The sequence below is a fragment of the Apostichopus japonicus genome, chromosome 4 (assembly GCF_037975245.1).
Source record: "Apostichopus japonicus isolate 1M-3 chromosome 4, ASM3797524v1, whole genome shotgun sequence".
Classification (NCBI taxonomy): domain Eukaryota; kingdom Metazoa; phylum Echinodermata; class Holothuroidea; order Aspidochirotida; family Stichopodidae; genus Apostichopus; species Apostichopus japonicus.
In genome coordinates, this window is record NC_092564.1 from 4,527,154 (window position 1) to 4,545,790 (window position 18,637).

At 34.8% G+C, this 18,637-nt stretch overlaps 1 protein-coding gene across 4 annotated transcripts; it reads left to right on the forward strand.

Annotated features, from left to right (window-relative positions):
• The first annotated feature begins 1,339 nt into the window (after window positions 1–1,339).
• LOC139966214 (methylsterol monooxygenase 1-like) lies at window positions 1,340–18,279 on the forward strand. 4 transcript variants are annotated; one of them, XM_071969017.1, is made up of 8 exons: window positions 1,340–1,483; window positions 4,478–4,690; window positions 5,156–5,233; window positions 6,383–6,531; window positions 9,051–9,177; window positions 11,075–11,123; window positions 12,289–12,444; window positions 13,507–18,279. In XM_071969017.1, exons 2-8 carry the CDS (start codon window positions 4,523–4,525, stop codon window positions 13,644–13,646), a joined length of 867 nt encoding a protein of 288 aa, XP_071825118.1. In that variant the 5' UTR covers window positions 1,340–1,483; window positions 4,478–4,522; the 3' UTR covers window positions 13,647–18,279. The 4 variants fall into 4 exon arrangements, with proteins under 4 accessions (XP_071825118.1, XP_071825120.1, XP_071825119.1 ...); XM_071969019.1 differs by having other exon boundaries at window positions 1,348–1,494; XM_071969018.1 differs by having other exon boundaries at window positions 1,482–1,617.
• The last annotated feature ends 358 nt before the right edge of the window (window positions 18,280–18,637 follow it).

The following is an 18,637-nucleotide window of genomic DNA, read 5'->3' on the forward strand; positions in this document are numbered from 1 at the left end:
CTTGTGAGGTCAAACCTCATTTGAGTTCACCAGATGTCAACTTTGAAAACCCTTTGACATGATACCTAACGATGAAAATCATGGATATATACTTCCCATACTATATGGTATGTGGATGCATCACATTGAGTACAATTGCCAGGTAGAGTTGACTGAACTGTGTTTAGCATGCCACAGTGTAATATTGTACATCATAAAAGTGTTTCGGGTCATTTATATTGTGACAGCTATTTCTGGTTAACTTCAAGCAGAAGTCTATAGTGAAATCATGGTCAACGAACCTCAATGCATTTTGCATCCTGGTTATGTGTGCCATATTGCTATCGGCATATATATCTTCATGTTAGCTATATATGTTTTTTGTCGAAATGAATGATCGGTTTGATGGCAAACTTAGCTAACGTTTTGTTATATTAGCAGATAACTGTAAAATCTGTAATTTGATATCATCAAATTGTTTGTGATATCATCAAGTGAATTGGTGATATCATCAATTTATTGTGCGGCCGCATGGAAATCCATTCTAACATATAGTTTGGAATTTTAGATATCTGAAATTGAACTTTCGAGATATGTGAAATTCTATTTCAGATATCTTAAAAATTAAATTCGAGATATCTGAAATTGAATTCGAGATATATGAATTAGAATACATATATCTGAAGTAGAATTTCAAATATCCCAAATTCGATAGTATTTCGAGATATCTGAAATTGATTTTAAGATATCTGCAATTATTTGTAGATATCTTCAATAAATTTGAGATATCTGAACTTGAATTTAATTTGAGATATCTGAAATTATTTCAAAATATATCTAAAATTCCTGATTAAAATGGCTTTCCATTCGGCAGGCTACAAGTTCGGAAAATTTTCGACACGTGCATAACCAATTCAGTTGATGATAGCGTTAGACAGTTAAACATTACTGATAGGCCCAGACGCAATTGATTGCTGATAACACCATTTAATTGATTTATTTCACCAACTAATAAAGCGATAAGTCGGAAGTACGTAAAACAAACTATATGTGATAATTAACACATATATGATATCATCAAATATTTGTTGACATCAGCAGTTTATTTGTTGATATTATTCTTCAGGTATGTATATCTGCACAAACAGAGTGGCTGGTTTCACCAGTTTACAATAACATCACGTACACTTGATGTAATTATTTTGTTTGTTATACGTTGCCACATCGGTCGATTAAAGCAACGTTGAAGTATAGCCAAATTTGCGACATCCCTAAATTTACATTCATTTACACCGTTGCCATTATCATTTCCGCCGGTTTATGTTTGACACCCCTCCCCTCCCTAGTCCGCCCACTCCTTCCACTCCCTCCCCAAAGGAACATTGCGCAATCTACTTTCTCGTTATACAACTGTATATCGATCGCAGAACTACATTACATGATATCAATCAACCGGCATACGAGCAAGGAGCTACAACTTACAAGTCGAAGCATTATCAATTCTGTGAGAAATCGGTGTGCTAAGACTTATTTTCGTGTATATTAGGCCCTAGCGTACTGTAAAAAATGGGTTACATCTGCGACTGAAAATGCATCATTCCTAACCTCACGAACTTAGTTAATCCTACTTCCTAAGAAGTAAGAGCTATGGTAACTCGTAAGATTACTATTATGATACAGGCCTACAGCATACCTCTAGGCTCTAGAGCATCGTATACGTAGAGCATCGTATACGAAGTTCGGTTCTCTAGAGACCGTCATGAAGCCATAGCGTATGACTTCCTAGTACTAGTCAAGGGCCTACATGCAATATTGGTACCATTCATTTGACGAATCGAATCTCAATCCGTTTTCAAATCGAATTTTGATCTTTCCAATGGCATTACTGTAGCCTAGGCTAGTAAAAGTTCTCTTTTAGTTTTACAGTAACCAAGGCTGAGGTGACCAGTGTTACAAATTGATTGCCACCAATATTAATCAATATCTGCATAATCGGGCAAGTACCAGCTTGAAATCGGTTTTGATGGCTTGTATCACATTCACAGACATCAAGCTTTGGCCTGTTATAGTCTATAAGTAACTAATGTTAGGCCTCATATTGTTTTAAGGACCAAAGGCCTAACCCACACTAGCTAAGTAACAAGGTCAGACTCAAAGTCAAAGCTGAATTGAACCATATTGACTTGATCACTGTTCATTAGTTGACATGTGGTCATGTTTCCAGGGTAGAAGGGATTTGTTTGCCAATAGTAGTTGTACCAGAGGTCTTTTCTTTAACTCCAGAAGTTACAAAGTAGGATTAATATTCGGCATAACTTGTTTTCTAATAGGGTTGTAAATGAGTGGAACAGTTTGCCTGAGAAAGTTGTACAGTACCTGCAAGTAGTGTGAATGGGTTTAAGAAATGCTTTGAACAAGCACTTTAAGCATTGTAATTGTGTCTGAGTGTTTGTGTCTTCAGTTTTTTATCTCTCCTATAGAGTCCTTGATAGTGACTTGAGTGTCCTTCCTGATCCTTTTTTTTCTACAAAACTAAAGTAAATTATAAAGGAAGCATACACTCAAAACGTATGAGTTACCATTAATTCTTTGCTTATCTCATCCAGTTAAAAAAGCAACAATCAGGTAGCATCTATGAGAATTTAGAAAAAATGATAATTTTATGCTTGAATGACTATTGTGGGAGTTCCTTAGCCCATTGTGAATTTTAAGGATGCAATAAACACACACTTGACATTTCATTTCATTTATTGAAACCAGTATAAATATAGCATATTTATAAAAAGGAGTACACATGTCAAACTCAAAAATAAATAAATATGAAAACCATGATAGATAAGATGTTCAAAAGATTGCACAACAAGAAAGTGTTAAAACTATGTACATAATGGTGAGAGCTAGGTATCCGGCCGGATATCCGGTCCAGCCGGACTATCCGGCCGGATAGTGAACAATTATCCGGTTCCTGTTCCGGCTGGATATTTTTCAAAATCCGGCCGGATCTTTTTCAAAATCTGGCCGGATCTTTTTCAAAATCTGGCCTGAATTATTCCTTAAAAAGGTGTTGGTATTAACTTAAATCAATGTAAACTATTTCCAAAAATTAATAAAAACATTCAAAGTAAGGAAAAATTAGGTTTAACATGATTAATTTAATTTTATCAATGGTCTGACCCACTGTTTCTAAAGATCAACCAAAATAATACAACTACTGTAATTATATGAAGCTATATACAACAAATACAGTTTGCAGTGAAATCATTTCTTGCAGCCTTCATCAGTTTAATGTTGTGCAGTTAAAATAGACCATTCATATACTTATCAGTCAAAATACTGTTCCATTGAATCTTTACTTTCCCATTATTGTTGGCATTCATGTTTTCTCTGAATTTCTATGTGAAACAATCTCTTATATGGTGAAATATGTCTGAATTTTTTTAATTCCACAAAAACCACTTCATCTTAAAGTTCATTCTTAAACCTTAGAATAACTTTAATTCTCATCAAGAAAGCTTAATTCCAGAGCTGACAATAAACAAAAGTAACCTTTCTACAGTCATCACATACAGAGACAATTATCTTAGTAAATAATTTAACAACATGTGACTGATCTAACAAAATGATTGCCATATTTATATCTTTTTGAGGTTTCAAGCTATCATTCCTTAAATAATTATATCTTTAAAATGATTTGTTGCAGAGTAAGTCTTCTTCATATATACTGTAACGATGCTATTTGGGAATGTAAACAAGTTTAATTTCCTGCTTTCACTGTATGTTGAACATATTTTCTCAAATTGTTATGAAGGAAGAGAAGTTTTTCTCCAGTTTTTGGAAGAAGGCGAGCACGTTGCTGGTCAAAAATTTTTCCTGCTTCAGAGAAAAGACGCTCTGAATATACAGAGTGAAATGTAGCTTCCCGTTTTAAAACAAACTTCATACTGTAGGTAGTATGTAGTATTTTTCCAGCAAACAAATTTACATACTGTATCAAGCTTGTCAGCAATTATATAGTACAGTAGTTATTTTATTAAAGAATGTAGATTACACCACTTCAAGTCATATTTAATCTCATAAATGGGGTCTTAATATCACCTTCTTTATAATATGCGTATACCTCACCTAAGATTTGCTCCTTGTTTCATACTTCTACTTCTTATTAATGATTTTCTTTTGTGTAATGAAAAAATCCGGTTCCGGCCGGATTTTATCCAGCCGGATTTCATGTACTATCGGGCAAAATCCGGTTCTGGCCGGATCCAAAAATTTGGATCCGGTGCATCCCTAGTGAGAGCACACATACAGTATGCCGTCTAATGTTTTGGTAATGACATGAGATCAAGCATACATAATTAACAGTCATTTTCAGGGATGTCCTCAGCTGAAAAAATAAATCAGTTTTGTTCATTTAAATATGATGTTAACTACAATAATGAGACAACAGTTGTTTGAAACAGCATTAACTATAAATTCAGTGTTGTAAATTTTGTTTTTTCAGGTATTCTTCTGGAATTTCTCTCATATAATAGTCACATGCCAATAAATGGAGAACTTTTGGTTCAGTTCTAATGTGACTGAAAGAGTCATTGGTGCTGCCTACTACCTCCCTTCAAATCCACTGGAGTCACACATGGAAGATGGCTGGAATTACATGAATAACCACTTTTCAAGGTTTCAGATTGCCTGTTGGGGATCATTACTAGTCCATGAAGTAAGTCTGCATCTTAATATATGCTGTTCTTTTCTCCTGAAATGAAACAGCGTACTAGAGAACACATCGGAGAGAGACCGCAAATGTATTTCTAGAACTACAAACCTCTCTTGACCTTTAAAGTTTAATCCATCACTTTTTGATCCATTAATTAGTCCAAAAGGAAGTTTACAAGTCTAGACTAAAACCCAGGGAGTTTTTCAATACATTCTCTGTTCTATACTTTTCTGTTTCCACTCCTTCTCCATCATCCAACTTCTCTTCCTCTCATTCTCTCCCTCTCCAACTCCTCCTCCTCCTCCTTCTCTCTTCTTAACACAGCATTTTTGCCAAGTACAGGTGCAAGAAATCCACTGAGTGAATGAAACTAATCTCTGTTTCCGCTGTCAATAAAAGCATTATCATTCCATATAGCTCACTTATTTGGAATTAAATATGCTAACATTTCTTCAATTCTTTTTGCAGGTTGCCTTCGTTTTACTGAACCTACCGCTCTTTGTTGCACAGTTTGTGCCTTTTCTCCAACGTTACAAAGTTCAAACGGTAAGACCTTGTGCAGCATTAATTGCAGGAAATAGTTCACATGTTAGACATGTTTATATACTGATAGTTAGTACAATGGCCTTGAGAACTAGTTATGCTAACTAAGGTCTCTCTACCTACTGTTACAACTCTGGTATGTTGTTTGGTTGTAACCCTCAACCATAATGCTCTAACACATTTGACTGTCTTTTGGAAGTATGGCTTTCACATTTGTCAAATTGATTATACCACTGATATATTCTTTTCAATTTTTTTATAAAGGAAATAGATTGTTAACTAGAAATGAATTTATAAACCCTTCCCTGAAGCTTTCTGGGTAATATCCAGTAAAACTAGAGTGTGACCTTGTTTACATGGTACGTAAGGTTAGGCCTTTCGTGACCTCTGACCAACACCCCCCCCCCAGTACAGAAATGGTTAAATAGAGTTCATCACAGACTAATGTCTGAACAGCAAACATTTTAAAGTACTTGTATTGCTAAGACAACTGATTCTAATTCTGTTTGTTGCCAAATAACTTTTATGTTAAATAGATTTGATGTGTGGCAAGCTCAATCTAACTTCTCAGGAGAAGGCTGAGAAGTAATCTAATTCCAACTAATTACAATGCTTGATTTAAATGGTCACAAAATTGGAACAGACCAATCATTAGTCTGCATAAACACCCATTCTTGGAAATCTAATTAAGGACATTTCAAAATGGTGAATTGCATATTGTATGTTCAATTTGTCAATTCATACAGTTGATAATAATGATAATAATAATTAAGGATTTATAATGAACATATATCCACTTTGCAAAGCACTGACAAGAGCAACCATTGTACAGACCACAAAAATAATAATAATCAGAAGAATTTAGAAATGACATCAAAATCCCGAGTCATTTTTTCCCAACACTTGAATCGCTTTGGCCTCTTTTTATAGGAAAGACAAAGTACTGGTTTAAGATGAATAATACAACAAGTACAGTAGAAACAGCAATATTATCAACCTGGTAATTCCTTTTTTGTTCTTTGGTGTCGATGTTGTTGTTATTGTTGTCTTGTTGTCATATCTCTTCTGGGATCATCTTATCATTCCCGTATTGTTCCTTGTTCTCTAAGATAGCTAACCTTACTCTTTCTTCTTCTTCTTCTTCTCTTCTAGGACAAACCAGAAAGCTACGTCGATCAATGGAAAGCCCTAAAGTTGATCATGTTCAGTCATGTCTTCATCGATACTCCCTTCACGTGTGGTACCTATGTCTTTACCGAATTCTTCAACATCCCGTTCTCGTGGGAATCGATGCCATGTTGGTATGTACTTGGCACTGAGCCCTGCCTGTCATTTCATGATAAGAACAAGCTATGTTGATTGTATGTTAATGAAGAGTGCACACAGTGTATGTTAATTGAATTGTGCACACTTTGGTGGGTGGGTGTGACAAGTTACCAATGACCAGGGGTTAAGTTGTAAAGTTGTGTGAGGAGGCATTAGCCTCATACAAGACTGTAAACCTTCAACTTTTAACTTTGAAGAGCAATGTTCTGATATACTTGGAATGTACACCAATTCACACAGAGACATTTATTGGATACACTTTGAGAGAGGTGAAGTGAAGCTTTTTAAATCCTTGCATAAACATACAGTATATGTGTTTGTGTGTGAAGAGAACCGTGGATGGCGGGGGAAATTACCAGATTTATGGTCCTTCGCTTCGAACTCACAAGTTATAAATGAGGATGCAAGAGTGTTCTTGCGTTGAAACCACGGCTGACGATTTATTACAAAACTCTAAATGATAATATACATATGAACAAATCATGATACATAATAATATAAATGGCTTAATGAACTCCTTTCAGGGAAAACCTATATAACTACCCGACTCAACCATGTACACCGTTACCCAACCATGCTGTCTAACCATATCCCTTTAGTGCAAATCATAAAAAACAAATAAAACAGATGAATGACACCAATCCTATACTTCCCAACACCATTAGTTGTACAATACTGTACAAAATGTATAATGAACACGATCCATAATCATCTGCACTTCGAAATAATACAATAAGTTTGTCAACAGACGAGGACTTTTACCACCTCAATAATAGCCATGGCAACCCATGCCAGCTGCAACCATTACAGGAATTTCCACCCAACTGTTCCTAGACAGTAGGAATTTTCACCCCCTGAACCCACAAACTCTCAAGAGTCTTGTCGCTCTATAGCTGTCCACAATGCCGGGCTAAGATTCAAGGACAATCTCTGAGACATAACTTTAAACAACAGTAACAAATGATGTTCAAAATACAAAATCATTATATACTCTCTAAACAGTGAGCAGTACAATACTCGACAGGTACAATTATAATCAACTGTCAATACAACGAACCAGGATGACAAACATCGTTAACTTTCTGTAAAACCCAACGTTACAATGCATAGATGCCACCATATACCCAACCTAACCGGTATTGTAAGTTGTAACCCAACACTTAACAGTAACACTACAGTATAATAGTACACAATAGCACCCACGTGCTTAACGATAAACAAGACACGCCATGAACCCGTAGGACCAAGGTCCAAAAACATAACCTAACATATGTACTTTGTACAGTAAAGCGCAGCCTATGCAAAGGGCAACACTTAAAACTACAATTCAATTAAGTAACAATAGGGTACGTACAGCATTTATAAACAATACTTAACACTTAATCTCTTACTAAATTGAGGTCAGCTAGCTCGCGGAAAAGAAGACTTCTCTACGCTCGCGGCGCGTAAGATCGCGGACATCGAGACTCCATCAGGTGCGGTGGTCACACTCTCGCCAGCTCGCTGCATGTTGGTAGAACCGACATCCTGGAAACCAGTGGCTTCTCGTCTGAAGCTGAAAACCAGCCAAAACCCGAGGCATCCTGCCTCTTAGAAGGGGGACATCTCCTCACTGACAACTAGACAGTCCAGATATGGGTATCTCTGGGCAATTTATGACCCGAGCGCAATAAAATTAACAAAATACTAAGGGGTTTACGAGGCGAACCCCGGAGCTCTGCAGAGACGCTGCTAGCCATCTTGCAGCGTGTACACGTGCAAAAGCTATGTGCACAACTAACGCTACATACACATAAATATGCATAGGGTGCAAACCACAAAATTTCGCTTCACTACATGTGTATGTATGTAATGCATTGGAATGTGAACACAATAATTCAAAAGGTTCATGGGTATATTTAATTTAGCAATTGGTGGATAGACCAACCTCATAGAGAACTGTTGTTTTTTGGTGGAGGTCAAAGGTCAGTTGCAGTCATTGGAGGCAAAAACCAGAAATATTGGTAAACGCATTAATACAAAAAGCTGGTATGAACTCCATACATAGTATTTCGATCCACTACAGTGAGTACAATAATGGTTTTGTTATCTGTGAAGATCATATCAATCAGTAGGCCTGTTATCTCTTTGGTTAAAGGGGATGTGATACTCATTAGTGTGACAACAATACATCAAATGTTCCATGTATTTTTCTTGCCTATTACTTCAGTTCTAGTGTTTCTAAGTTTGCTATGTACTTACTAGGTCTTTTCTTACATAGAAACCAAGCTATGAATATTCATATATAGCAATACATTTTCAATAAAAAAGTAAGTTATCGGGTGAAGCATAGCAAACTGATTTGCCACATTCAACTCTCTACATAACTGAAAACATGTGTGACTGCTTTCCTTATACTTTTATGGCGAGCAAAGGCACAAACTTCACAACTTAGTAAAAGCTTTAGTTTACAGTTTGCTTGCTTAAAATAATCACACTTATGCTAATTTTGCAGGTATTCCATCGTGGGCTATATATTTCTATGTTTGGTCGTTGAGGACACATGGCACTACTTTTTGCATAGGATTATGCACGATAAGAGGTTCTACAAACACTGCCATAAAATACACCATACATTCCAGGTGAGTCATTAAGTTGATTGTTTAATCATTTGTACAACAATTAACCTGAAAAATGGTACAAAGTGATAATGACTATGGTGTATCTACTAGTTTATTAAGTTGAATAACATCTCAGGCTTTGACTCTATGGTGAATCATTGTGTTGTTTTCCATTAAGTTTTCACCAAACGTGCTACACAGGTTGGTGGAAGGTTTACATTCAGTATATTATCATACAAATTTACTATCGAACATCTCAGGCTATGACGCTGTGACAAATCACTGTTTTGAGTTTAATTAGAGTTTTACAAAACATGCTATTCGGATCGGTGGAAGGTTAACATTCAGTATATGATCATAAAAATTTACCATCTAATTATGAATAACATCTCAGGCTATGACGCTGTGACTACTACACTATTTTGAGTTTAAATTAGAGTTTTACAAAACATGCTATGAGGGTGGGTGGAAGGTTTACATTCAGTATATTATCATACAAATTTACCGTCTCATTATGAATAACCTCTCAGGCTATAAACTGTGACAAATCACTATTTTGAGTTTCATGAGAGTTTTACAAAACATGATATGCAGGTTTGACGGTTTTCATTCGGAGGTTATTATACAAATTTACCATCTATTTATGAATAACATCTCAGGCTATGACGCTGCGACTACTACACTATTTTGAGTTTAAATTAGAGTTTTACAAAACATGCTATGAGGGTGGGTGGAAGGTTTACATTCAGTATATTATCATTCAAATTTACCATCTAATTATGAATAACATCTCAGGCTATAAACTGTCACAAATCACTTTTTTGAGTTTCATTAGAGTTTTACAATACATGACATGCAGGTTTGTGGACGGTTTTCATTCGGAGGTTATCATACAAATTTACCGTCTCATTATGAATAACATCTCAGGCTAAAAACTGTGACAAATCACTATTTTGAGTTTCATTAGAGTTTTACAAAACATGATATGCAGGTTTGTGGACGGTTTTCATTCGGAGGTTATTATACAAATTTACCGTCTCATTATGAATAACCTCTCAGGCTATAAACTGTGACAAATCACTATTTTGAGTTTCATGAGAGTTTTACAAAACATGATATGCAGGTTTGTGGACGGTTTTCATTCGGAGGTTATTATACAAATTTACCATCTCTTTATGAATAACATCTCAGGCTATAAACTGTGACAAATCACTATTTTGAGTTTCATGAGAGTTTTACAAAACATGATATGCAGGTTTGTGGACGGTTTTCATTCGGAGGTTATTATACAAATTTACCATCTCTTTATGAATAACATCTCAGGCTATAAACTGTGACAAATCACTATTTTGAGTTTCATGAGAGTTTTACAAAACATGATATGCAGGTTTGTGGACGGTTTTCATTCGGAGGTTATTATACAAATTTACCGTCTCATTATGAATAACATCTCAGGCTATGACGCTGTGACAAATCTATATTTTGCAGATGATCACAAATACTGATACTGATTATTGACACGTAGCGCCATCTATTGGCCTTAATCGGTCTGCGTATTCTGCCCTGCAGGCTGGAAAGGCGCATTCGCAGTACATTTTCTCCATCACACAATGACCCAAAATTTGAGAGGTCTACAAGCTATAACCTGTCCTTTAAATGTTTCTTTGAACATGCTTATGAACTTTTGTCATGAATATTGTGAATACATATATGTTCTGTGTGTACAAAGACTACCATCAATCATTCCATTCGTGTAGCAATTTGTGTCCAATTTTGCATGTAAGTAAAACCCTACGGATAATTACTTTATGCTTTTCCTGTATGGTAATATATTTGTGGTTGCTGGTGATGGATATATATTAATTGAAGCCAACAGTGAGATAAGTTTTTACCTTCATTGTTTTTTTCTTTCATTCAGGCCCCTTTTAGTATAGCTGCAGAATATGCTCATCCTTTGGAAACTTTTAGTAAGTATTAAAAATCCAAAGTCGATAATTCCAGTCATATTTTGTCATGACTAAGCAATTTGTAGATCAGCTGGTGGTGCACTTGTTGGATGGGGAATCTGAAGTGGTTGTTTTAGGAACGGGAGTCAATGCGAATGTGCTTCCGGCAAAATATGTCATGTAAAGTCGTTGAAAAGGAAAAGGCTCGACTTAAAATCCCTGGTGGTTATCCACAATGATTTAAGAGGATGGGTTGTCAGTCGAGCCAGAAATATCGTCACAAGACATGCAGTCCATACTGAAGAGTCAGGCAAGTTTTATGTCAGTGACCGGCTTCTCTGCTTATCATCCTGGGTATAAATGATGTTATACTACCATATTTCATAATTATGAGCGATGTAGTCTGCAACCTTGTAGCACTGATGAAATTATACAGAACGATTGTAGATATGATAAACATTACCTTGTCAAAAGCATGTTTTGAGATGTTACTGATACACATCATTGGTGTTCGGTTGAGACAATGGATCTCATTGTTATGTATATATCATCTCTTTCAGAACGAGAATATATTCACAATGATTTCATTGTTTGATTGTGACTATTTAGTATTTGAAAAAGAAAAATATGTGACTTTACGGTATATTAATGACATCAAGGAGTCCTTTAATGATAATAACAAAGATAAGTTTACAGTTGAAACCTTGTTTAATTTCGACTTGTCATTCTCTTTCCAAAATTATGGTTTATATATATTTGTGACTCTCCCTCCCTTTGTATTTTTGAGTAACAACTTAAAACATTTCTGTTTGATTCCTAGTTTCTTTTTTGTCTTGGTTTCCTTTGTCTCTTTCCTACTTTGTAAAGCGCTTTGAAACGCTGTATTAAGCACTATATAAATGTTATTTATGATTAGTATTATTATTATCCTTATATACTATTGTATTTGTATTGGATTCCGTCGAAGAGATGGTTGTGCTAAGAGAAGTGATAAGGCATTGAAACAAAAGACTGCCAAAGGACAGGTTGGAGAAAGGTTAAAGGGACCTGAGTGAGGGTAGAAGGTTCAAACTACTTATTGCTATTTATAACATGTTCTACCCTGTGCAATGACAATTTCCTCTGATGTGATGTACTGCTGTCATCATTTTACTGACATAACTACATATTTTATAATCATATGCAGTTCTTGGCATGGGTACCATGTGGGGCATACTGTTCTTCGCCAATCACCTCGTCCTGATATGGGCCTGGGCCGTGGCCAGGATGCTGGAGAGTTACGACGTACACAGTGGCTACGAATTCCCATTTAATCCCCTGCATCTCATCCCTTTCTACGCAGGTAAGAAAATCCTATAAAGAACACATGAAAATTCACCCACAGCCCACACGCAGGCCATAAATATGTCATTTTGGTGAGATGCGCAGCACATGCTAATATCTCCTCGATGCAGCGCAGTCATGTGGGCACAGATTAATGTATAGAAAATAGTACTGCATATAGTACTGCATATATGACTTCTATGGAATACAGATATGTGCATATGCAGCTGTTGCAAATCTTGGACCAAGCAAAGATGATATAATCATTCTTTTACTCATATAAGCTCCTATATATGTAAGAAACACAAACTTCCTTTGAGTTTTTACTAAAATGTATCTTAATTCTTAGAGCTTCCAAGAGTTCTTGTTTGTCCTGCTGTAAACTAGCAGACAGCAAGAGGAAGTAGTAATATGTTCCAGCAGTCTGGTGAAATGATTTTCATTTTTCGAGTGGACAATATACTTGGGGTCACCCTAATGTTAACCATAGCCTCTTTTGTTTAAGTTGGCAACAGATGTTTGGGAGTCATGTCCCTATATAAACATTAAATTTTGTCCTTCCATTCAGGATTCAAATTTATGCAAAAGTAAGCTATTTTGAGTAATACATGGCAAGAAGTGAAATCTCTGGATTCCATGGCCTCTGCCCAATTCTGACTTCCATTGGTGTTTTTCATTATATCAGCCGTTTGACGATGTTTATGACATTGAATGTTCTTAAAGTGATATTTTCTTCTTCATCATATTTGTTGATTGGAATCATTAGTCATTACAAACAATGTTAATGTTACAACTCTGGAATAATGAGATGAAAAATGGTGCCCTAAATCCCTGATAATACCACAAGAAAACCATTGAGTCTAGATCTGGTAAAGGCAATAACTGCTTGACTTCAACCAACCTTGTCTTACAAACAAGATAAAGTGATGTTAGCTTTTTTTCTTCTTTTTTTTGGGTGGGGGGGGGGGTAGGAATGGGTTAGCAATGTGAAAGATAATCTTTCAAATAAGACGATACATTCAAGATACATTCTTTCAGTAGACAAGTTCTCAATATGCTGGTTGCGGCTTCTTTGTTATAGGAACTCGTTTCCATGACTTCCATCACAAGAACTTTCATGGAAATTACTCATCCACCTTCACGTGGTGGGACAAGCTGTTTGGAACAGACGTACAGTATAAACAGTTCATCGAGAAGCAACAGGTGGACAAAGAGAAGTAAGATTTGTAAACATTTACCAAAAAAATACGACAGAAATAGAAAAAACGATTTGTACGTTTAACAAAGCTGTTTCTGTTTTTTGCATTGCATGAAATTTAAGATTTTGCTCTTTTTCTTTAGATGTTTACAGGGAATATACCCACCCCCTAAGATGAAAGAGGCTTAATCGTCAAATACAAAAATCAAAGATTTAAGTTCTAGTGAAGATATAGACACGTATCAAGTTTTGCCAAAGTTTAGACTTGACTCCATTCCTAAAATGGATAGCAAAGGATATCCGCACCAAATATATGATAACCATCAGTAACTGTTCAGTTAATTTTCATGACCAAATCAATAGTTAACATTCCATTCCAAGAACTTTGAAGAAATATTATGTTTGGCTTTTAAAGGGAAAAAAAGGGGCTTCTTTTAAAATATTCTTAATACTTTTTATATTTCATGAAATCATCTATTGACTTACTTATATTACGATTGTTTTTAAATATTTTCATTTATTTTTTTCTTCTTGAAAATTCAGTCTTTAATGGTCACAATATTTCTGCAATATATGCTGAAGAGTCAAATAAAGGTCACCCAGGTTCATACTTCATCAGTTATTAATGTCTGGGAACAGTCAAGATTTGAACCTGTGATGAAATAAGGTTTGAAAAGTTATAACACTTTTAGGACATCCGACCAGGGTCAATACTGGCGGCCTTGAAAGGAGGTCATTGACGTGAAGGAAGTTCTATTTATATCTCTTTAGCAGTCATATCCACGAGTTCACATGTTATCGTGAATTGGATTTACAAAACAAGTATTCTTCATTTTGTATCAGCTTTCAGTAGTCTTTCCTATTAAATGCATTGCCAATATCCACATGGCACTCGTCTGTTAACTATGAGACTACCTTCATAGCAAACCTTAATGGCTTGCTGGTTTATATATGTTCCACATGTAACCCTCCGACTTTCATAAACATTTCCGAGAATAATCTCTGTAATCGTAAAGCAGACCAAACACTGCCCAGACCGATTGCGACCTGCTTGATTTCGACCATCAAGACCTAGTTTTCAAAAGACATGGTTGCGTTTAGTTGGGGGCAGTGCGCGGGCCCGCTTTCAATCTCAAGAGTTCAGAGGGCAATAAAAACCCAAGACAAAAAGAAGAAGAAAAGCGGTTTCATAACATCAGAGATTATTACACAATCTAATTTGTGGAATAAAAATAATTAAAATGAAATAAATATCAACATTTTATATGAGAGTGGGACCAAAGATATATTTTCTTTCATGTATTCTATATATTCCTTGCACTTTATATGTGCTCTGATATGTGGTTGTATACACAGTTTAATTATTTTCTAATCTATTTGATAAAATGCATTCTTTACACTACAGATGATCAGACTTTTGGGTGTATTTACACAGGCAATAAATATATCTGGTATAGTCATAGCAAAATGTGATCAAATTTTCTAAGACAAATGCAAATATGGAGCCGTTTGCTACACAGGACCATATCATTGTCAGTAACGAAACAGGTAAAATCTCAGAGTTGCTAAACAAAATGTGAGCACCAAATCTACAATTTTGTAAACATTTGTAAATTTGTATGTTATAATTTGGAGTTTTTTTTTGAGAAATGTGATCACTTTGGTACTACCGCAATTAACAGAAAGCAGCTATCATCTTTTCGTTTATCAAGGAAATATGAAATGAATAAGGTCTCAAACTGCAAGGTCACATGATTATGCCGTTCATTTATATTCAATCATTCCTTTTTCTTTCTTCCGGCATTTAAGAGGCTAAGTGAGTTGTTAACTATTTCGTAAATCATAGTCTTAAATGTACAGACAGATAAGAAGCAAAGAATAACTTTTTATTCGCTCAGATTGGTTAGAAAAACATCTACGCATCTGAGAGTAAGATACAGTCTGTTTCATCTTTATCAGTTGAGAATCTAGTAGAGATTTAGTGCATCTTGGTCACAAATTCAAAGTCAACTGCTGCAAAATGAATAAAATTTGAAAAAAATTTGTTTTTCTAGAAAGATCGATACTTCTGCAAGAAGTGCTTTTTAATCATACCACCAAAGTTTACCCTATGTGCTATGGATCATAGTGAATTTATTCAGTTAAAAGCACACTTTATTACATTTTGGGATCATTTGGGAATGCAAACAAATTTTGTTAACCTGTCACTACAAATGGACACTTAGTGTGTGTAATCATACTACCAAAGTTTAACCACATTTGACATGGTCACAATTCAATATCAGATGTTGAAAATGATAAAATCGAGTAAAGTTTGTTTTTTTATGAAGATCCATACTTCTGCAAGAAGTGCTTTTAATCATGCCACCAAAGTTTTTTAATGATACTACCCAAGTTTACCCTATGTGCTATGGATCATAGTGAATTTTTTCAGTTTAAAAGCACATTTTATTACATTTTGGGATCATTTGGGAATGCAAACAAAGTTTGTTAACCCTAGAGGCTGTCACTACAAATGGAAACGTAGTGTATGTAATCATACTACCAAAGTTTAACCACATTTGACATGGTCACAATTCAATATCAGATGGTGAAAATGAATAAAATCGAGTAAAGTTTGTTTTTTTATGAAGATCCATACTTCTGCAAGAAGTGCTTTTAATCATGCCACCAAAGTTTTTTAATGATACTACCCAAGTTTACCCTATGTGCTATGGATCATAGTGAATTTATTCAGTTAAAAGCACACTTTATTACATTTTGGGATCATTTGGGAATGCAAACAAATTTTGTTAACCTGTCACTACAAATGGAAACGTAGTGTATGTAATCATACTACAAAAGTTTAACCACATTTGACATGGTCACAATTCAATATCAGATGGTGAAAATGAATAAAATCGAGTAAAGTTTGTTTTTTTATGAAGATCCATACTTCTGCAAGAAGTGTTTTTTAATCATACCACCAAAGTTTTTTTAATGATGCTACCCAAGTTTACCCTATGTAAAATAAAATTAAGAATTTTTTTTTTTTTTATGAAGATCGATACTTCTGCAAGAAGTGTTTTTTAATCATACTATCCAAGTTTACTCTATGTGCTATCGATCATAGAGAATTAATTAAGTGAAAAGCGCATTTTATTACATTTTGAGTTGATCTGGCTGGGAATGCAAACAAATTTTGTTAACCCTAGAGGCTGTCACTACAAATAGAAACGTAGTGTGTGTAATCATACTACCAAAGTTTAACCACATTTGACATGGTCACAATTCAATATCAGATGGTGAAAATGAATAAAATTAAGAATTTTTTTTTTTTTTTATGAAGATCGATACTTCTGCAAGAAGTGTTTTTTAATCATACTATCCAAGTTTACTCTATGTGCTATGGATCATAGAGAATTAATTAATTGAAAAGCGCATTTTATTACATATTGAGTTGATCTGGCTGGGAATGCAAACAAATTTTATTAACCCTAGAGGCTGTCACTACAAATGGAAACGTAGTGTGTGTAATCATACTACCAAAGTTTAACCACATTTAACATGGTCACAATTTAATATCAGATGGTGAAAATGAATAAATCAAGTAAAGTTTGTTTTTTATGAAGATTGATACTTCTGCAAGAAGTGCTTTTTAATCATACCACTAAAGTTTTTTAATGATGCTACCCAAGTTTACCCTATGTGCTATGGATCATAGTGAATTAATTCAGTTAAAAGCACATTTTATTACATTTCGGGATCATTTGGGGATGCAAACAAATGTTGTTAACCCTAGAGGCTGTCACTACAAATGGAAACGTAGTGTGTGTAATCATACTACCAAAGTTTAACCACATTTGACATGGTCACAATTCAATATCAGATGGTGAAAATGAATAAAATTGAGAAAAATTTGCATTTTATTAACATTGATTCTTCTGCAAGAAGTGTTTTTTAATCATACTACCCAAGTTTACCCTATTTGCTATGGTGAAAAGCGCATTTTATTACATTTTGGGTTGCTCTGGGAAGTACAAAAAATATTTCAGTTTAAAGTGCTTTTAATTACATTTTTAGTTCATTTTATGAGTAAAAAAAGTTTCCATGCCCTAGAGGCTGTCACTACAATGAACACGTAGTGTGCACAATGGACCTAAACACATTATCCTAACCTTGTCTTTCTTTTCTGTTTGGACATTTTGTGAACTATTTGGAATATTATTAATGCTGTGCTGATAAATGGTTGGAAGTAAAATGTTATCGTTATTACTTTTGTTTTGATTTCACATTGAGCAATTGTTCTTAATATATACGATTGCCATCAATATCAGCATTGTGATAATTAGAGCTGTATCCAAAGAAACTTATGACAAGAAGCTTAATACATTCCAAATTATCATATAATTACCAAATTCTATACATGTGAAAATGGCTCATGGGGCATACAATAAGTCATAAAGAAAATTTATTACATTTATGTTGATTGAGTGTGTATCAAGTTTTTCTTTAATTCTTTAGAGGTGTTAGATATGTATCCTGCAGTATGAATTTACAATATAGTACCAACCTTTACATTTTGTTATTCATTTCCCATTGACATTTTGTATATTATGAGGCATTTATTTGTTGCTTGTGTTGCAAAATATCCAAAGAGATCTGATATGGAAATGACATTTCTGTTTTTGTTATGTTTTGTTTCAATTATTTATGACACTTGTTTGTGAACATACTTTTCAATTTAGCAGTGATCTATATTTTATCTCAGAAACAAGTATCAAATGTAACGAGATTTCCTTTAAAGGCATTGAAGACTCGCCCCAAACCGCGTGCTGCACTCTGAAAAAGTTAACTTTCTGTTGCTTGCAAATGACGTTTTCTTCTTGTCGCTACAAAATGCAGACAGTAATGAAACGTGATACCTTGTAATCTTTAGCTGGACCTGAGATGTCCATCGCTGTATTGTTTGTACACTGTGTTGTGGGTATTGACTGTAGCTGTATGTATTGACTGTACACTAGTGTCTAATTAC